The 21,243-nt window shown below is 50.1% G+C and overlaps 1 protein-coding gene and 1 pseudogene across 4 annotated transcripts in view; one reads left to right on the forward strand and one right to left on the reverse strand.

Moving 5' to 3' along the window:
• The window catches only part of CHIT1 (chitinase 1), a 33,270-nt gene that overhangs the window by 2,263 nt on the left and 9,764 nt on the right, over positions 1–21,243 (reverse strand). The window contains exons 1-10 of one of the 4 annotated variants that reach the window (XM_058701600.1): positions 13,977–14,114; positions 9,973–10,049; positions 8,422–8,451; positions 5,973–6,174; positions 5,321–5,377; positions 3,823–3,988; positions 3,470–3,594; positions 2,723–2,846; positions 654–839; positions 223–336 (exon numbers count right to left, since the gene is read on the reverse strand). In XM_058701600.1, the coding sequence (XP_058557583.1) occupies positions 223–336; positions 654–839; positions 2,723–2,846; positions 3,470–3,594; positions 3,823–3,988; positions 5,321–5,377; positions 5,973–6,174; positions 8,422–8,434 (987 nt within the window). In that variant the 5' untranslated portion in view covers positions 8,435–8,451; positions 9,973–10,049; positions 13,977–14,114. Of the gene's footprint in view, positions 1–222; positions 337–653; positions 840–2,722; positions 2,847–3,469; positions 3,595–3,822; positions 3,989–5,320; positions 5,378–5,972; positions 6,175–8,421; positions 8,452–9,544; positions 9,671–9,943; positions 10,050–13,976; positions 14,115–21,243 lie in introns of those variants that run through there. The other 3 variants (XM_058701599.1, XM_058701597.1, XM_058701598.1) reach the window with 3 other exon arrangements.
• Positions 19,547–20,586, forward strand: LOC131496222 (etoposide-induced protein 2.4 homolog; annotated as a pseudogene).

The raw sequence follows: 21,243 nt of genomic DNA on the forward strand, positions 1-21,243 counted from the left end.
AATAAAAATTCTTTCAAGAGTGGTACTTAACGTAGGGCAATTTTTTGTGATCATGCCTTTTCTTAACCAATAGTTGGTAAAAATACAAAATGCTATCACACGAAGACTTGTGAAATGTTTCAGAGGAGATTCCTCTTTGGAGAGGGTCTGGATGCTATCATTCAATGTTATTGACCTGGACCCATCCAGGACCACCCCCCTCCCAGCAGGGCTGGGCCTCACCTTGGTTTTGAAGCTCTCCACATCATCAAAGCCCACCCACTGGTTGCCCTTGAAGGCATAGGGCACCTTCTGGTCCATGATTCTGGGCTTAGTGGCCCCCTTCCAGGAGCAGACCTGTTAGGAGCAGAGGGCAGAGCTGGGGCAGAGGCAGGGGGCACCACAGACATCTGTGCCTCTTTGCCCAGAGGAGACTAGAGATTGGAAAATTCCTATCTGAGGAAGTCTGGAGAACGTAGGAGGTTCTAGATTGAGTGACCTAGAACCCTGGATTCAATGAGGCACTGGGGTTTAAGGATAATCCAAGATGGCATAAAGGGGTTGGGCTTCACTTGGCCAGAATTTGCTGCTCTTGGCATCCTCACTCAGAAACTATGGGAGTAGGAGCACCCCCCACCCCAGCCCATACTCGGGGCCCCGTGGGGTTTTCCCACCTCATAGTAAGCCAGCAGCCCTCCCTCTTTGGTGAAGGGGCCAGGGGTTCCAGGCCCCGTGGCTGGGGCCCCCACTCCAGTGTTTGATGGGGAGGCCATGGTGAAGGATCGTCCATAGGCAGGCATGCCAAGGATCAGTTTGTTGGCAGGGGTCCCCTTCTGCACCCAGAGTTGCACGGCAAAGTCCTGGTGATGGAGAAGGAGGGGCAGGGTTAATTTACTTTGCCTTCGGCCTGGTTCTGGTCATCTAAGGCTGCGGGCTTCCGATGGGCTTTAGTGTTCCAACACCGCCCTGTCTTCTTTAGGTCTTGTCTTAGACCCTCGACCCCAGACAACCATTGGAGTCAGACAACCATTCACGGGGCAAATATTTATTGATGGCCCATTGTGGCCAGGCTCTATGCTTGGGATACCTCAGTGAGCAAAGCGCCCGAGATCCCTTCCTTACTCAACAACTTAACCTTGCTGAGCCTCGGGCTTCCTGTGTGTAAAATGGAAATGGCAAGAACTAATGGATAGAAATGGCAAGAACTAAAAGATGTAATGCATGTGGAAGGCCCAGCATAGTGCAGTAAAGGAAAGCTGAGATCATGCTCATCATACGCATTATTGTTGTTCTAGGTCTCACCCAGAGTACAAGAGCAGGGAATGGGGTCCGTTTTATTTATCTCTGTATCCCTCGTGCCTCGAACAATGCCTGACACTTAGATGCTCAAATAGAAAGAACAAATGACTACACGGCTGCCTCATTTGCCTCTGAACGGGACCGACCCCATCGTGTATTACTTCACTTAACACCCCCAGCCTGTGACATGAGGAGGTACCCAGCATACGTATGTGAAATAAATGAATAATGAAGATTCTTCCCTTAAGCCAGGATTACAGGCTCACTTCCCCCAGGAAGCCACTCTGTTCAAGTACAAGTCCTCCTGTTACTCCTCACCCTCTTAGCACTTAAGTCAGGAACATTTTTCACTACGTGTATTCGTATTTATTTCTTTTTGTTGGTCTACATGATTTATCTCTGATCAGATGGGAGCTTATTCAAAGGCAGAGGTCAAGGCCCCCTGCTCAGCTCTATGGCACCTTGTGTAAGTTCAGAAAAGTCCCCCTCTGGCCGGAGGCAGTCCCGGGCACACAGTATAGAGAGTAGAAGGTCTCCTTGTAAGAAGAGAAAGGCCTCCCTCCCCCTGCGTGGATCCAGAGCATACAGCTGGGGGAACAGGGTGCTGGTGGGATTTCGGGGCCCTCACCTGTCAGCTGAATGTCTTTGGGTGTCAGGCTGCCGAGCTGGGCTGGCTTCCCCCAGGACCCATACAGTTTTCCTGATGGGGGTGGAGGGGTCTGGGCTCAGTGTGAATTATGGATTCCTGACTCAAGCACTCAGAGATGGCTCCCTTATTTGCGAAAGAGCCACAGAAGCTTAGATTGTTCTACCCTAGCCGATGCACCAAGACATGGGCTCCCCCAAATTAAAAAGCACTTTAATTTAGGGCTGTTTTGGTTTGTTTTAAAAGAAGAAATAATATGGTTGTTCTTAACTTTCAAAGTGTCGAGTGGGCCTATAAAAACCCTCCAGGCTGCTTGGCGAGGGCGAGTTGGGCAGGAAACCACCACTCACCCCAGTCTGAAACCCAACCTGCCCTTTCCACGTGCTGGGGTAGGGGGTGGAGGCGGCTCGTCACTGAAGGTGAATCAGTGACAAGGAGTGAATGGTCACCCATTGTTTTGAAGGAAATGGGGTAGAGGAGGTGAAGGAAGCAAGAGGTCATTTTTGCTGGACATTCAAGCTCAAAGACGGCTTCCCAAGTAGCCACTGCATTATTTGATGTCATTCAGTTGGTTTGCTGTGTCGAACATCAGCCAGGAGGCTACAGAGAAGTAAGGCTTCCCCTCAGCACTGGCACAGGACAGGAAATAAACAAGCAAAGAAAGGAAAAGTCCGGGCTCCTCTGTGCCCTGCTTGGTTATCCTGCCTTTCTTTTCCACTAGGGCCTCAAGGCTCAAAAGAGGCCACCTGACAGGACCTGCGGATGGGGGGGTCCCGCCTCACCTCTGCAGCCACTCACCACGTTGAGTTCGGCCACTGCCCCGCTCTCTCCCTGCCTCTTGTAGAGGGGGCTGTTATGTCCTGTGGTCTTCTCATAAGAGCCATGGAAGTCGTAGGCCATAAGGCTGATGAAATCCAGGCTCCTGCAGGAAGCATGGAGAGAGGGGTGACAGGCTGGTGAGCAGTCCCTCCTTGCTCCCGCCTGTCCTCAGTGTGTGGCCTGGGAAGGGCCCTCGAGGTAAGAGGCAGCGGTGCAGGCTCCCGCCTGGTCCTGGGAGAGGGGATTAGACAGCACTCCCTAGTTCCCCCCTCGTACTCTTACCGTTTGGGAGGGAAATCTAGCTCAGTGTTGTTAAAACTTTCGTGTGCACGTGAATCACCCGGGAAAGCCATTAAAGCGTGGGCTCTAATTTTAGGAGGCCTGGGGTAGGGCCGGAGATTCCGCATTTCTAACGCTCAACACCTTGGGGTGCAGAGAGCCAGATGACTTGTCCTCTTGGTTTCACTCTTGCGCTCCCAGGGTGCTTGATGTTAAGACCGAGTTCCCAAGGAAAAAGGCAAGGATTCCAAAAGAGACACTCCAGGACACTGGAGTAAGCAGACAGCGTGAGCAAATCCTTCCTGGATCTGCTGGTGGAGGGGTAGGGCTTTCCCCAGACGGTACCTTGCAGGTGACCATCTGTTCTAGTCCTGAGGCGACTCAGCCGGACCTCGGTCTCTCCCACCTCAGAGAACACACGTTCCACGCCATCGGCCTGAGACTCACTGAGCAATTTTGTCCACCTCGTATCCAGCCTCTATGTTCTTTCTCCCGGCTGGGACGGCTGCGCTCAGAAGGAGGCGTTCCTTCCCTGACATCTGGGCTTCCCGCTGGAAGGCAGCGGCCAGGTCCTGCAGAGGTGGCTCACAGTGAATACAAAGGCAGGGGCCAGGCTGGCCCCTGTGGGCCCCAAGCAGATGTTCACTCCCAGGAGTCTGAAAACTGACCGCAGGGCTCGTCTGGGCTCTGCACATACCCGAAGCAACAGACCTTGGGGACAGAACAGTGCCGGCCTGTCCGGTGAGGCCACCAATCTGGGTCCCCCCGCCCCAGGCCAACTGGGTGACCTCCAACCATACCTGCACCAGGGCTGTGAAGCGCTGCTTGTCCGAAGGAGGGCTCCCCCGGCTCCCTGGGTACTCCCAGTCAAGGTCAAGGCCATCAAAATCATATTTGCGCAGAAACTTAACGGCTGAGTTGACGAAGGTCTGACGGTTGTTGGCTGTAGCCACCATATCTGTGAATCTGAGAGGTGATGAAGGGCAGTATGGGCCTGTCTTGCTGACAGGAGGCCACTCTCTCCCTCACAGGCAGACGAGAAACTACGCAGGATATTTGTGGCTGGCTGTTCAGGCCAGGAGGATGCTGGGAGGGCTGCTTCAGATGCTGCTGGGATATTTGCTGTTGACTTACCAGCCAGGCCTAAGGAAAGGGACCGTCTAGAAGGGTGTCCGGCCCCCAGGGCACAGTGACTTGCCAGGAGCTCTGCCTCCCCAAACTCCCTCCACATGCCTACTGCCTTTTCCCTGCTCAGGGATTTGTGAATCAGAGCCGGCTGTCACCCCAGGGTAGAGGTTTAGAAAGGAGGGAACAGTTTCTAATATGAGCACAAAGGGAAGTAGAAAGAGCTGAGTAACCTGGAAACCTGCTGCTTTTGTTCTCTGGTGGGTCAATGTGGTCATTTTCTTCAAACTCACACTTGTAAAATGCTTTGTGCCATTACTGTTACTTGTCTGGAGCCCCTTAAAATCCCAAGCTGCCCCAGGAACCCCCTCCCCACATCTCCTGATTCCCAAGATCCCTATAAGTGTCTCGAGGTATTTATAGATGGATCCCACTTTAATTGGTTTTCTATTCATTTACTGATTTAATTAATAGCAGCACTTCTTAAGTGGGGTCCATGTGCCTGGGAACCCCAGGCTAAGAATCCCCTCATTCCAATAAAAGATTGGGGAAGGTGGGTCATAAATTGTATCAGATTTTCAAAAGGGCTCATGATCCAAAAAGTTTTAGAAAGAGTAGTTTAGAACTTTGGGAACCATATATTGTGGATTTTCTAGGAAAAGTCTAGTTTCATATGTCCCATTCGATCATCTCCCGAATTCCTCAAAAACGTCCTATTCCTCAAAAATGCCCACAGTTTGGCATCCGAGCTCGTTCTCACAGACTGCCTTTGACACCCAGAAGTGGAACAAAAATTCTCAAACAAGATATCCTGTCTCAGAGCTCAGGAAATATCGTCACTGTATGTTGTCTGAGGTTAGTTGGGACTCTCCCTGTACCCATTTCATGGAGGAAGACACTGAGGCCTGGAAAGAGGCCAGGATCTCTCCTGTGCTCCCGGCAAGACCGGATGTGTAACAGTCAGAGCTAAGCCCCCTCCACAGCCCTCCCGATGAGGCACCACGAGCCCAGGAGGAAGGTCAGCCCCCAGAGTCCAGGCCGCCCTCCTGATCCCCCACCCTGACTATATTCCACCTGGCCTGATTCCCAGAACCCACTGGCCAGGTTCTCTCTTGCCAGTGAGTCAGGTCACCACCCAGTGGCTCTGCCATACAGGTGCCGTGGCCAACTCACTTCTGAGTGCCAAAGTTCCAGCCCCCGATGGAAAGCAGTGTCTTCAGCTTGGGATTCCTGGGAAAGATAAGACAAATGCCAGAATTTGCAGGTTTTAATGCCCGGCCAGTTCCCCAAGCTCACCTCACTGACTGGGAAAGCAAGGGCTTGTGGGTGCCCTGATGGGCACTGATGGGGTGGGGGGGAAGGTGTAAGTCCCTATGCGTAGATCCTGGGTGAGGGGAGCTCTAGATTGGGAAAGAAACAGCATGCTCTTGTCTTCAGGGGCCTCTTATCTGGCTGGGGAGACATACACATGAAGAACTCAGGAAGAGAGATCAGGGCGTATCCGCAGAGCGGCTTTGTCAAGAGGGTGATAACATGGGAGCTGAAAAAACGCATAGATTGTAGGAGGAAAAAGGGCATACATTCCCAGCGGAGAAAACAGTTTCCCAAGCCAGATCCCACCTAGACCTAAATGGAAGGGCCCTTAAGGAGTCCCTATCTACCCCTACTCCTCCCGTATAAGCACAGGAAAGCCCAGAGAGGTGATGTGACTTGCCCAAAGCCACACAGCAGGTCTGTAGCAGGATTGCAGTGCTGGGGAAGGTTTTTGGCTCTGGAAAGAGGTACCTGCCTCCACCAACCCCCATCCCCGTCCAGTGCAACTCACATCTTCTTCAGGCCGTTGAACTCCTGGTAGAAAACCTCATCATCCCACTCTATGGAGCTGAGCTGGTGATTGGTCATGCCCGCAAAGGCATAAATGAGGTGGGTGCACAGATTGGGGTTCACATCCTTGGGCAAGAAGCGAGCAGCTCCCTGTCTGTACTGGGCCCAGTTGGTGAAGTAGCAGACCAGCTTTGCAGCAGAGCCTGGCCATTCGGGACCAAGAAAAGAAATGGTGGTCAGAAGGGTCTGCTGAGGACTGACCCCCTCTACCTAATGCCAGAGGGTGTTAAACATGACACTTGATAGGCTGACAGCGGAGAGGCAGGACTTTCAACATGTTGCTTGGAATACTTCAGAATGTTCATTAAAATGCAAATACAGGGGCGCCTGGCTGGCTCAGTCGTTAAGCGTCCGACTTCAGCTCAGGTCGTGATCTCGCAGTTTGTGAGTTCGAGCCCTGCATCGGGCTCTCTGCTGACAGCTCAGAGCCTGGAGCCTGTTTCAGATTCTGTGTCTCCCTCTCTCTTTGCTCCTCCCCTGCTCATGCTCTGTCTCTCTCTGTCTCACAAATAAATAAAAACATTAAAAAAATTTTTTTAAAAATTAAATGCAAATACTTAAGAGGCCCCAGTTACAAGCCTGAGTTTGTGGTTTATTCTTGCTTTAAATATTTTACATTTTCTTGTTATCTCTTTTTTTAAAAAATTTTTTTTTAATGTTTATTTATTTTTGAGACAGAGAGAGACAGAGCATGAATGGGGGAGGGTCAGAGAGAGAGGGAGACACAGAATCTGAAACAGGCTCCAGGCTCTGAGCTGTCAGCACAGAGCCTGACGCGGGGCTCAAACTCACGGACCGTGAGATCATGACCTGAGCCGAAGTTGGACGCCCAACCGACTGAGCCACCCAGGCGCCCCTCTTGTTATCTCTTATAGAGAATCTATGTTTATGAATATTGCTGATAAGGTCCTAATAAAGAGCTTGTTTTAGCTAGGAAAAGGCAGCTTGTTTCTGGAGTCCTCAGAAAGTTTAGAGACTTTCGTTGGGTGGGTGGGTGAGGATGTCTGTTCCCAGGGGGTTGATCTAGCGGCAAGGGCCTCCACTGAGGTCAGTGCTATGTTAGGTTGACAAGATAACCAGAAAGCAAGAATGCTGGTTTTTACTCCTGTATCTGCCAGAAATGTACTTTGGGCCAATTGCCCCTTCAGCCCTGGCCCAGGGTCCCCATCTGAAAATGATTGTGTGGTCTCTGAGGGCTCTTCTAGAACTTGTCATCTGTGAGGGTATGGTTTGCACAAGCCAAAATTTTATGCCAAGGACTTGGCAGAATGGGGAGTTTGTACTGGAGCACATCTATGGCCAGTGCCTAGACTCTAGAACTTCTTTTTGTCCCAACAGGGTCTCTCCACAGTCCCCTCCAGCCTCCATTTGGCCACTGAGAGATCAGGGGAGGGGGAAGAAGGTGCAAAATGGCCACAGGAGGCTGTGTGGGAGCCCAGCACATGAAGGACTATCTGGGACCCCCTTGGGCAGATCGGTGGCTCCCGAAGGGGAAGCTGGAGTTCTTGGGTCATCACTGGCTCTAGCCAGAGGCCACTTAGGAGTAGAACTTGCCAGAACTTGCCACTGGGGGCTGAGAGTACAGCCTGTAGTGATACAGGAGGAGGGTTGGTGAACTCCCCAAAGCAAAGGGTTAACCTAGGGAACACATCGTAGGACCATCTAGGAAGAAGCCTAGAGTCTCTTCTTACATCATATCCTGTCGTATCATATCAAATATCCTGCGGTGCCCGGGTGCCTCATTCGGTTGGGCCACTGACTTGATTTTGGCTCAGGTCATGATCTCATGGTTCGTGAGGTCGAGCCTCACATTTGGCTCTGTGCTGACAACAGAGAGCCTATTTGGGATTCTCTCTCTCCCTCTTTCTCTGCCCCTCCCCTGCTTGTGCTCTCTCTCTCTCTCTCAAATAAATTAAAAAAATAAAACGTTAAAAAAAAACGTTATGCATGGATTTTTGTACTATAGGGGCAATGAAGTACGGTGGTTAAGAACAGGGTCTCTGGAATTTTCATGCCTGGCTTGAAATCCCAACTCTGCTGCTCTGTAGCCAGGCAATTCAGCTTCCTCCTCCATACCATGACAACGACCATCATTCCTACCTCAAAGGACTGTTGTCCTTCCCCCAGGGAAGGGGCCGAGGGAATCCACGGCTACCCTCAAGAAAGGCACCCCTTATGGGGGCGCGTGGGTGGCTTAGTCGGTTAGGAGTCCAGCTTTTAATTTCGGCTCCGGTCACGATCTCACAGTTCGTGGGTTCGAGCCCCACGTCAGGCTCTGCGCCGACAGCAAGGAGCCGGCGTGGGATTCTCCGTCTCCCTCTCTCTCTGCCTCTCTCTCTCTTTCAAAAATAAAATCAACATTTAAATGACAAAGGAAAGGCACCACTTACCCCATTGGATCATCAGTAGAACTATCAAACCTGTAACAGCACAGGAGAGAAGGCAGAGGTTACGAAGTTATTTGCATTTTTCCGGGCCCTGTATGCCTATTGAAACACAGTGGGTAGAGGTGGTCAGAGGGGGGTAGACCCAGCATGGCTTCCCGCAAATCAACCTTCCTCTGTCCAAAAGGGACCCAGGAGGGCACTGTGTCCATCCCTTCACCCCCAGGCCAGACAGCAGGGGCCCCTCCCTGGCCTAGACTAGTCCTAGAGCTGATGGAAGTTTCCATGAGTTGAGGTTGTCCCTCCCTAGAGCGCCAGTGGAGGACGGTGTGTATTGAGAAAGATTTAGGAAAACCACTAACTTGTGAGGTTTTCAGAGAGAAAGTTTCCCTTTTCGAGCAGCCAGGAAACCTGGGGCTGTCCTGGGGCTGGAAAGAGCCAATTTGGAAGGGTTAGGCCAGAGATCCCATCTCTCAGGGAGGCCTCTGTGCCTCTGCTCACAGCCAGTATTTACCACATTCTGTGGCTTTCCCGCCACGCCTCTCAGGAGGTTAGCTGAGTTCCCAACATGCTTGGAGACCTAGGCTCGGCAGGACTCCTTTAAAAAGATTTATTTCACCTTTCTGGTGACCTTGAATTTTCCCATTCACCTAATAAAGCCTTGCAAGGGCTTGCAAGGGCAAGAGAACTTGCAAGGGCACCCAAGGTCGTGGCCCCCAGGCTGCCCGCTTTCTTGCAAGACAACCAGCACGGGGCTGGGGAAGCTGCTGGCAGGGGGCATCTCTTGCATGAGGACCAAAAGCAGAAGCTTAAGAACGTGGGAAAGACAAAACCACCCACCGCAGTGGTGTTCACCGACTCTGGGCTTCCAGGACCCGGAGGGGGCGAGGGGGCACAGGAAAAGTCCATTTCAGCCTGTTGAGAAAAGCCTTTCCTTGCAACACAAAGGCTCTTGAATTGAAAGAGCCAAAGGGGGCCCACAGGAATAGAGGCAGAGGAAGGAATAGGATGGCTCTCTGAGGTTCTCCTGATGCTTCGGTACCCTCCCAAACAGCGCCACGAGGCAGAAGCCACCTCCCTGCCTTACAGCCCCCAGGGCCCCGCCCACTGTCCCTGCCGGCCTACTCACCTGCCCGGGCCACGGACCGTGCCATGGCGCTGGCTCGGCACCAGTCTCCAGCCTGTGCAACCGACTCTCTAGACCCTGCTCTCCTTTTATCAGGCTGCCCCGTTCCATTCTAGCCCGGAGTGGTGAAATCAGGGGGTGGCAGAGGCGGGCGAGAGGGGTTGAGGTGGGGCGCGCAGGGCTAGGTCACACAGCGTGGGTTGGGCAAACCTGACACAATGTCCTTTAGCAATTCTTGGTTTTCTGGACCAATGGCGGTGGGTAAACCGGGCCCTTAACATGACCAAACCGGGAGGCAAAGAGAGGGAAGCAGGAAGTGTTTCTAAGCCTCCTGCTGGACAAGGAGGGTTCTGATTTCCTTGGAGTCAGTTGGTGAAGAGCTATGAGTGATCTATAATTTACTGGGCTCTGGAGGAAGAGGGATGACTCACAAGTCAGGGGAGCTGGGCTCCAGACCAGCCTGCTCGCTTGTTTCTTCACCGCCCCCTCTGGAATCCACGTGCCCTCTCTGTAAGACGATGGGGTTGCAAATGTAATATATATTTCATAAAAGTCAAATTTCATCACTATCCACATGACGCATATGGACACAGTGGATGTATTTTATATCCATCGATTGAGAAAAGTACATAATGGCAAATAGCAAGGATGAGCTTAGTAGTAGTTTTAAATGCCTTTGCTTTTTTGCTTTTTTTTTTTTTTTTTTAACTAAGTTCCACTCCCAACCTGGGGCTTGAACACATGACCTGGAGATCAAGAGTCATACGCTCCACCAACTGAGTCAGACGGGTGCCCCTTAAATGCCCTGTTTCTTACAAGTCATAGGGAGCTGTATTAGTTTCCTACGGCTGTTGTAACATATTCCCACAAACTGGGGGGCTTAAAATGACAGAAATTCATTCTCTCTCAGTTCTGGAGGCCAGAAGTCTGAAATCAAGGTGTTGGCAAGGCCATCTGTCCTCTGAAGTTTCTAAGGAAGAATCTTTCCTTGTGCCTTCCAGCCTCCGAAAGCTCCTGGTATTCTTTGGCTTGTGGTGACATTAAGTCAATCTCTGTCTCATGGTCTTTCCCCTGTGTCTCAGTGTTTTCTGTTGCCTCTTAATAAGACAATTTTTACTGGATTTAGGGCCCACCTTAATCCAGGATGATCTCATCTTGAGATTCTTACCTCAGTTACATCTGCAAAGACCCTTATGCCAAATAAGGTCACATTCTGAGATTCTGGGTGGAGATATCTTGTGGGGGGGCGGGGTGGGGAGGAGTACCATACAACCCACTCTGGGACCTAACCATGTTCACGTTACTTATTCTGTCTGCAGACAAAGTCTGGTGTGTGCATGAACTCCAGGGTCCCAGGCAAAACTTGGCAGCTTTTAGATGATCTGATCTTTGGTCCTTGACCTTAGCATGAGTGGCCTGGATGGCTGAGTGCGAACATTCTGGGGCAACAGGCTCTGGGGTCAGTTTGCCTGGATTTGAATCCCAGCTCTGCCATTTACTATCTGTGCAACGTCGAGCAAGTTCCTTAACTTCTCTGAGTTCCAGTTTCTTCATCTGTAAAATGAAATGCCCAGAGAATTGTTGTAAAGGTGCTACATGTTGGTAGTTATTATTCCTGGTTCTGCCCAGTCTCTGTGTGTGTCAGAGATCTGAGGGTGGGACCCCCATGCCCAGTGCCCCCGGGCCCTGTGTCCTTGCTTTCTCTGTGGCAGCCCCGGCCCCTTGTTTTGGTCATTTCTGTTCCCTTCATATGGGGGTCCTGCAAAGGAGTCTGCTCAGGGTCACCTGAGATCTACAGAGGTGCCTCAGCTCCGGGGATGTGAACGAGAAGGGGAGGGGGAATGTGGGAGTAAAGATTGCTTCACCAGAGAGGCCGGTTGCCTCCTTCACTTGCCTGCCACCCCCATACACGTATACTTGTCAGCTTTGAGCTTTTCTGACTCAGCTTCCTGTCCCCAAGAGGACCCTGCACTGCAGAGGCCCAGGGTTCTGAGTTGCTCCAAATACTGACCTGTCCCAACTCATCTGGGGTCTCTAGGACACCCAATAGCCCAACATTAACATCACTACCTTGATTAATGCAGCTGATTCTCCTCTCCTTCCCCCTCCCTTTCCTCCTCCTCCTCCTTCTCTTTTTCTTTTCTTCTCCTCCTTCTCCTTTTGATTATTATTATATTGTTTTCTTTTAATTTTTGTCCCAGACCATTTCTCCAAAGGAAAATAAGTAGAAACCTAACATATGAAATAAGATCCTCTAATTTGCTCTGCTAAAAAATCTTGTGATGGTCAGGAGCTCTGACTTGTCTTTTTGATGCTAAAATCAACACCTCGTCAACATCAGCTCCCATGGGCACCCCTGTGGGGGAGAGATTTCAGTCGGGTACCCTGGCAAGCGCACATATATGCCCTATTTCCTAAAAACCAACCATAAACACCATAAACTTTGAAATGCTAAAGGTGTTGCCATTAAAATAAGTAATAAAAAAAAACGCGTGAAGGGTACCACCATGCTGCTCGGCATTGTCTTAAAATTTTTGGCTATTATACTAAGAAAAGGGGAAAAATACGTGTGTGTGTGTGTGTGTGTGTGTGTGTGTATGATTATGATATAACTGCCAATAGTTGTAGATATGTTTGGATATCTACAAAAGCCTTCAGTTTTCTAGACTCTAAAAAAAAAAAAAATAGACCAGGAATAAAATAGAATTTGCTGGATTTAAGGTGAATATACAAAAATTAATAGCGTTTCTGTACGTTAGCAGAAACCAATTAGAAATAGAAGCAGGGGCAAATGAATCCACAGGAGTGTCAAAAGCTATAAAATACTTAGGACTAAATTGAATCACAATAAATTAGATAGTAAAATCTACAAAACCTAGTGCAGGGCATAAACAAGATCCGAACATGTTCCCGCATACGGAAGCAATATCATAAAACATGTCAGTTCTCCTCGAGTTCAAACAAAAAGATAGCAATGACCAGGGGCATACTATTCAAAACTTACTATAAACTCATTGAGATCAAAGCATGGAACAGGCATCAGGACAGACAGACAGAGGTAGATTTGAGCATACGTGGAAAACACGTTCAACAAAAGCAATGTTTCAACTGAGTAGGAAAAGGATGTTTCATCAATGTCAATGACTTGTCTACCGAAATGGGAAAAAAATCAAGGTTGTACCACTTGCACCGTATATAGTAGCAAAGACAAGGGGCAGGATGAAGGGGTGCCCTGGGAGTAAAGGGGGGGGGTGGCCAGAACCCAGCCCGAGTGGGGGAGAAGACGGGGGAGGTGGTGCTTGAGGAGAGCTTTGAGAACTAGTAGTTTTGCAGACAGAGGGAGAACGGCAGGATGGTTCTGGCCAGATATTCACTCACGGATCGTCTCAGACAAAACCTCCCATCAGACTGCAGGGACAGCAAGATGGTTAAAAACCCTGCATGCATCCCATCAGTTGAGAACCACTGATTGAGGACAGCAGGGTGGGGTGTTCTCTGCTAAGGGGGTCTGGGTGGGAGGGCACTGGACATGCCGGCAGGAGAGGAGAGGGGTGCGTTGCTTTACTATCTTGGACTTCTACAATTATGTCTCAGGCCAGGTAGGGCACATTTGAGGCTGACCTGATAGGCAGATCAAAACTGCAAAATATCAAGGAATACAAAGCTGCTGCCTGGAGGTGGGGGCCTGGGGAGGAGAAGGCAGGCCCATGTCCTGTGAAGCTAGGGTTGAACCTTTCGCGGGCACCGACCCAGAACACCCGCGCCCCAATTTCTAACTCAAGTATGAAAGTCTCAGCCCCCCAGTGCAGGTGGCCCATGTCTAGAGCTGAAAGGTCCTGGTATCTTCTAATTGATAGCACACCAGCCCTTTGCTCCTTGACCCCCTCCCTCCTGGGGCAGCCTTCCCGGCCCCTCAAATCTTACAGGGATCCATCTGAGTCAGGCTTTGCCTCCTCCCCAGCCATGCTGGTCCACACCATCTCCTGTGATCTGGGAACAATTCCTTCCATCCAGAACAGGAAAGCACTCCCTGCTTGGGTGTGCTCAAGACAGAGCTGGGTGTGCCTCAGTGGATCTCCCAACCAATGACCTGAGGGGCTTTATACCCTTCGTTCCATGCCCATTGGTTTCTCCCACCCTCTCCCAGTGCCCCCCACCCAAAAACACAAATTCAAGTAAGACTGGTGCGACTGATATACAATGAAACTTCAAGATAAAGCCCCAGCCCAGCCCACCCCAGAGCAGACTCCTATACAGACATTTTAGAGCCTCCTCCGGTTCACATCCATCCCGGTTGTCCGAGTTGGGGTTAGTGACAACCTCGCCAAGTCTCAGTTTCCTCATCTGCAGAATGGAGATAACACTACCTATCTTACTTGCGATGTGGATCGAGTAGATAGTGTGTGAAAGGGCTTAAAAGTGACAGAGCACCAACCAGGTCTTATGAGGAGACCACGATCACAGTGGCTGGTGTGACGCCCCTCTTCCCTTGCTGCACACAGGCACCACATCCCTGGAGCTGCCTGGGCCTCTCCCCACACGCCTCTCCATGCCTCCCAGGGCTGAGCCTGTGCTGAGCCTTCAGATGCGTCCGTTAACTGCTCCTTCCCACATTCCAGCCAGTTCTTCCCCATCACGGTAAAAGGCATCACCGTCCACCCTGTTCCTGCAGTCACATGACGCTTTCCCCCACCCTCACGTGACCAGATGCTACAAGAAGTCCTCCCTCCTCTTCCACCTCCTCCGCCACCAGCAACCACCATTAGCTCTCGCCCCATCCACTGAGGGAGCCTCATAACTGCCCTTCCTTTGTCCTTCTCTTGCCCCCTGCTCGTCATTCTCCCCACAGCAGCCCGGCCGGTCTTTGAGAAACTTAGATCAGATCCTCCTGCTAAGACCCCTCTGAACTCAGAATAAGAGAAGGGACCGTGTCTGTTTGCCTGCTACTATGCACCGACAGCCCCAGGGGCTGGTACATACAACAGGAGGCCTCAGTTAATATCTGTTGAGTGAGCTGATTGTTGGACGTTATTCCTCAGTATCCTTCAATACTCAATCAATGTCAAGTGCTCAGGAAGTAGGTGCTTGATGTGAGACATGCAAACCTCCCCTAAATATACAAATATACTTGTATGATCTAAATAGACAAATCAAATCTCCTTAATATATTAGCAGAAGCCATTCTCTCCCAAGAGTAGGTGGGGAAGGAGAAGCCAGAGAATTTGCAAACCTGACCAAAGCCGGATACAAGAGGAGGCAGAGCTGAGTTGGAGACTCCTGGGCTCTTCCCTTTCCTATCCAGGCACCTTCAGATGAGCCTGAGTCTCAGGCGACGGTAGAGCTCATGATGGCTGGCTGATGTTCCTTCAGTCATACTGACACTCAGGTCTGGGAGTCAGGGCATCCTTTGGGGACAAAAGGCACACAGAGTCCACTCTGGCCATGACGATTGTGGCCTTGTCCGTCCCAGCGTCAGCTTGTTTCCAGATCCTGGTGGACCATAACCCAAGGGGAAGTTGCTTCTCTTACCAGTAACGGGTTTGAGCCTGAGGCGGTGGGCAGGCCATGGGTACCAGAACTGAGAGGGAAGGATGCGGTCCGGGCAGAGTGGGTCAAGATGGGAAACACAGCGTACTCACCCCCCAAGGCTCTCCCCCCACCTGTCTGGTTCAGACGCCTGACATTCCACACAGACTCCTTTCCTCCTCTTTCCTTTTCTCTTTCTTTCTCTCTCTCCCTCTCTTCTTCCGTCCCTTATATATTTCTACACATAATTATTGATGTACAACAATGTCCATTACGCTCCTTGCAACATTCAAGGATGTAACATAAACCTAAAACAGGCTTAGGTGTTCCCTCTTGAGCCTGGAATTTTATATCCCATTAAAAAGGAATAAAGTGGGGCGGGGGGTGGGGGATCCTGGGTGGCTCAGTCGGTTGGGCATCCAACTCCTGATTTCAGTTCAGGTCATGATCTCACAGTTTGTGAGTTGAAGCCCCGCATCAGGCTCTTTGCTGATGGTGCAGAGCTCTCTTGCCCTCTCTCTCTCTCTCAAAATAAATAAATAAACATTAAAAAAAAAAAAAAGAATACAGGGAATGGTTGTCTTGCTCAGTTGGTGGTATATGTGACTCTTGACTCTTGAGCTCTATGCTGGGTGTAGAGATTACTTAAAAATAAAATCTTCCACAAAAGAAATAAAGGGCGGGGAGGGGGGGGTCGCCTGGGTGGCTCAGTCAGTTAAGCATTTGACTCTTGATTTTGGCTCAGGTCATGATCTCATGTTCGTGAATTCGAGCCCCGATTCACACTTCGGGCTGACATTGCAGAGCCCGCTTGAGATTCTCTCTCTCTCACCCTCTCTCTGCCCCTCCCCTGCTCTCCGTCTCTCTCAAAATAAATAAACTTTAAAAAAGAAATAAGAAAGAAAGAAAGAAAGAAAGAAAGAAAGAAAGAAAGAAAGACCTTCCTTAATACCTTGTTTAAGGGGAAAAGCAAGGTGTACCCATAGCACCTGACAGATTGAACTAAGGTATTTATCTCCACTCTTCTGAAGCTCCCCCAAAATAGCAGTTAAAGGAATAAAATGACATAAGATGGAGCAAATGGGAGAGGGGACCAAAATAGATGAGAGAGGTCAACAAATGTTCGACCATGTGTTCAAATGTTCACCTTTGATGATGAACACAGAGTGAACAAGTGGACCTAACTCACCAGACCTGGAGAAGCCGAGACCTCAGACTGCAGGTGACGAGCCCACAGGAAGCAGGGGACTCATGCCAAGGCACCCTGGAAAGCCGCAGGAGTTGGCAGAATGTCATGAAGTGGGGCGAGGCTGACAATTATAGTTCTGGGTGAACTGTTACACCCTCAGATCCACTTTTTCCAGTGGCCTTGCCTGTCCAAATGGGTTCTGCCCAGCGTCTCGGGAGCCAGCCAGAAAATGCAGGGAAGGACCAGAGCGACTGTAGACTTGGGAGCACCTTGCTCAGCACAGAGGGGAGTGAGGATGGGGGTGTGGACGCCAGACTGAAGACAGAGACGGATGACCGGAGAATTACGTGACAGTCTGCATGTGGGGTGTTCAGACCCCAGCCCTTCGCTCCACTACAGCCCCAAGCCGGGCATTGAAAAGTTATTCTCAGGGAAAACTGCCAAGGGAAAATGACTGAAGCTCTGACCACCAACACTCCAACACCGTGTGGGGGCCCCCAGAGGAATACCCGTGTCCTGGTCCCATCACCCCAAGATGGGGCCTCAGATGAGAAACCTCCCAAGCCCCAGAGCTTCCGATGGTGATGATTCACGATCGCATGCGCAAGAAAAGCCAGGATCACCAGATGCTTGATGAAAGAGTCCCCACGTGAAGGATGGACCAAAACAAACAGAAAAAAAAAGGAACTTCAAGAAACCAGAGCAGGTGTCAGACAGGGCTTCGGATTTTCTTTTTTTTTTTTTTAAATTTTTTTTTTTTAACGTTTATTTATTTTTGAGACAGAGAGAGACAGATCATGAACGGGGGAGGGTCAGAGAGAGGGAGACACAGAATCGGAAACAGGCTCCAGGCTCTGAGCCATCAGCCCAGAGCCTGACACGGGGCTCGAACTCACGGACCGCGAGATGGTGACCTGAGCCGAAGTCGGACGCTTAACCGACTGAGCCACCCAGGCGCCCCAGGGCTTTGGATTTTCAACCTCGGGCAATTACGTTCTGACTATTCACAATGAGCAAACATCGCTTTCATTATTTACAAAAAAAAAAAAAAAAAAAAAAAAATGGTTGATGAGCCTGTTGGCTGTATACCTTCTAGCTCGCAACTACTGTGCCAGGCGTTGGGCACCCCGAGATCCATTCACAGCCGCTGTCTCTGTGGAGCTAATAGCCTGCAGGGTTAGCACTGCTCTGGGCTGAGGTCATTCCTCAACGCAAATCCCTCGGGGAGGCGCAGACTTCTGAGTAACTCACGCTTCGGCCCCTTGGAGGGAGCACTTTTGGTCCCAACCACAGGCTTTGAAGCTTTTCTTATCTTCCCCCAAACTTGAAGCTGAGACTCCTTATCACTCAAGGTTTTAAACACGTGCAGCGGTGGTGGCCTTGAGCTCGGGACCTTGGACCGGGACTCCCCCTGAGATGGGTTCCACTCAGCCTCTAGGGAGCCAGGCAGACAGGATCGGCCAACACACACACACACACACACACACACACACACACACAAAACCCTGCTCCTTGTGGGAACATCTCAGCCCTAGAAGGGTTCCCTCAGCTCCCACTCAGAGGTTGTGCACAGGCTTCTATTTCAGGCACTTCCATCCACACTCCCCGCCTGCTGAGTGACTCTGAGGACGTGCTTCCTCTCCTGTGGGCCCCCCAAGGCCATCATGGGGTGCTTTGTCACATGCCCTGGGCTGGGCCCGGGCAGGGCCCGGCGGGACATGTCATATATCGTGCCCTCGTACACTCGTGTATGATTCTCACTCTCAATTCTGGGCCTTTGAGTTTTTCCTTTTTTAAAAAAAGAACTAGCGTGCCCAAGCTTTGTGTATTTCACTCATCTTTTGAAGGAAACACTCTCATATGTTTACTCATTGATTCTACAAGTTTAATAAGCTGGGAGGAACCCTTAAATAGTGATTGTGATGAATTGCTGGAGGCTGAGGGCGGGCTAGCTTGAGAATTAAAAGCCGCTGGGGGTCCAGTCTGAGGAGTGGTGTCAGGCATTATAGATCTTCCCTCCGGAAGCCCCACTTCCTCCTCACATTACAGTTTAGAGAAAGATCTCTTCAGGGGCGCCCGGGTGGTTCAGTCGGTTAAGTGTCCGAGTCTTGACTTCGGCTCAGGTCACGATCTCACAGTTCGTGGGATCGAACCCCAAGTCGAGTTTGGGATTCTCTCTCTCTCTCTCTTCCTCTCTCTCCGCCCCACCCCCACTTGCATGACCTCGCGGTTTGTGAGATCAAGCCCTGCATCGGGCTCTGCGCTGACAGTGGGGAGCCTGTTCGGGACTCCCTCTCTCCTTCCCTCCCTGCCCCTCCCCCTGCTTCTGCACTCTCTCTCTCTCTCTCTCAAAATAAATAAACTTTAAAAAAGTGTTAAAGAAATTCTTCAGAGAGAAGGGACATGACACAGGTCACAAACTCAGATCTGTATAACAAAGAGCACCAGAGAAGGAATAAATAAAGATACAATAAAATCTTTCATGTTTCTTATTCTTAATGGATCTGATAGATAAGTCTTCAAAGTAGTAATAGCAACAACGTGTTGGGGGATTATAGCATATGGATAAGTGAAATGAATGACAGCAATGTTATGAGGGACAGAGGGAGGAATCGGGAATATTCTGTTGTAAGGTTAGCTGCACACTCGTGAAATGGTATAGAAGCTGGAGTAATGTTAGTTGTAAACGTATATTGCAAATACTAGGACAACCACTAAGAACGGTTTAAAAGAAGTACACGGTATGCCGATATGCTGAAAGAAAAGAGGAAGTGCAATCTTCTGAAATGTTGAATTAAAACTAGAGAAGGCAGGAGCACCTAAGTGGCTCAGGAGGTTGAGCGCCTGAGTTCCACTTAGGTCATGATCTCATGGTTTGTGAGTTTGAGCCCTGTTGACAGTGCAGGTCCTGCCTGGGATTCTCTCTCTCCCTCTGTCTCTGCCCTCCCCCCATTCTCTTTCTCTCAAAATAAATAAATAAACTTTTAAAAAAATAATAAATATAAAGACACAGATTAAAAGTAAAAGGACAGAGGGGCACCCGGGTGGCTCAGTTGTTTGAGCGTCCAACTCTTGATTTCGGCTCAGGCCGTGATCCCAGGATCATGTGATCGAGCCCCATGTTAACTCCACACCGAGCACGGAGACTGCTTCAGATTCTTTCTCTCTCAGGCTTCCATTCTGAATGCTTCGTTCCTTTCTCTGATCTTGTTAATTTCCACTCGGAGTATCCTCTTTCTTGAAGAGAAGGTCCTTCATGATGAGAGATTTTGAGATGCTTCTGTCTCCTCTGCGTAGTTGGTAAGTTTTGGGTGGTGAAGAGATGGCTGACAGGTGTCAAACCTTTTCCTAGGACTTTGCCAGGGAAATCAAAGACTCCCTGTAGGGAATTTGTGCCATCTCAAAGCTACATGCTCAGATTCAGCAAAAGAGAGAGGAGCAGCGTCAAAGAAGGGCAAGCAGGTGTGCTGACGCCGAGGACAGCCCAACGTACAGAAAGGAAGCAGGAGACTGAGCCGCATAGCCTTAGTGGAATTTTCCAGTGCTGCACTTGGGGTGGCGGGGCATTCTGGTTGAGTCTCCTCTTGTTTTATCAGGTGTTCATTTCTGTACTCCACTCCGTAACAGCCCAAATTGTCGGCGATCCATCACTACGTGGAGATGTTTCTTCCTTCCGTCCATTTTCAGTGCTTTTTGCATGCTTCCTCTGTCTGTGCTCAGCAAAGTTGTCAATGCCATTTGTTTTCAAGACATAGCTGATCTAGCATCTGAGGTATCAGGGAGGAAGCCCCACCCATTCCCTAGTCTCAGCCAAATAATTACTGACATGCTCTTCAACCTTTTGCGGCAGGCTCTTTTTCTCACCCGGGGGATGTTTGTGAGTCTCCTTCTCAACCACCTTGTTGGTCAGCTCGTTAGTCTTCTGCGTATGTCCCTCCTCTACTCACTGTACTGCTTTGAATATCATTGGTTCAATAGAGGAATTGAAAGGCACCAGCAGTTGTCAAGCACAGAAAGGAACTGGCCTCACCACTTTGGATTTGGTTGCCCTTGGCTTTCCTCACAGCAACGCCGTCCTGGTATATTCTCAGTGGATGCCTCCTCCCCATCCTTGTTCCTCTGTTCATTATGGGCGGCAATGAAGCAAAGACCCCTGGCACGGCATGTCTTTTCCAGTGGCGCCTCTTCTCCTTGGTGGTTTTCTTAAGCAACAGACTTTTCCACAAGACGGTCTACCTATAGTCTCCCCTGAGTAGCTCGATCTTTGCAGAAAAATTCCCATCACCGCCATCGCTCTCCTGCCAAACTGAAGGCTGCTGCCGGCCACTGAGTCACCTGCCATCCAAAGGGGATGGGTGGGATCGGAAGGAGGCTGCAGGATCTCTTTTCCTTGTCCCTTCCTCCACCTGGGAAGGCAGGACCCACTCTGCCAAGGGCCCGCTGCATATTCCCTTCTCTCTGAGGAACTGGGATCTTTGTCACTGGTGCACATAAGGCAGAATCTTCCCGACCCCAGGATGTGGATTTTTGACACCGGTGATTCTGAATGGACCACAGGTTTTTCTGCAGCTCTTTTCTAGCACTTGTCGGCCCCCGTGCCTGGAGCGATTTGAATACTTTTTTCTTTTTTCTCCCTGTGCTATTTATCCTTGCAAGTCCCTTTCCTGCCTTCCACCATCCTTGGATGAATGGATTTTGTAATTTTAGCTGTTGTATTGTGTGGACCTGTTATTTTTTGTTGTTTTTCTGCGAGGCACATATATTGGATGTGGGAGGTGAAGGAATATCTCATTTGCTCCTGGTCACTCCCTTTATAGCCATCACTGTCTTGTTTCTTGTAAGTCAGGTTAGATTTTAGTCTCTCTTGCTTCACTGCAAAACGCAAACTCGAAGAGATGGGACAGGAGGAAAGACCTCACAGCCAGGTCTGCGGGTTTTGAGGAGTGATTTTCTTTCTTCCCCTTGATGGGGAAAAAAAGCCTTTTTT

This window comes from Neofelis nebulosa, chromosome 15 (assembly GCF_028018385.1).
Source record: "Neofelis nebulosa isolate mNeoNeb1 chromosome 15, mNeoNeb1.pri, whole genome shotgun sequence".
Classification (NCBI taxonomy): domain Eukaryota; kingdom Metazoa; phylum Chordata; class Mammalia; order Carnivora; family Felidae; genus Neofelis; species Neofelis nebulosa.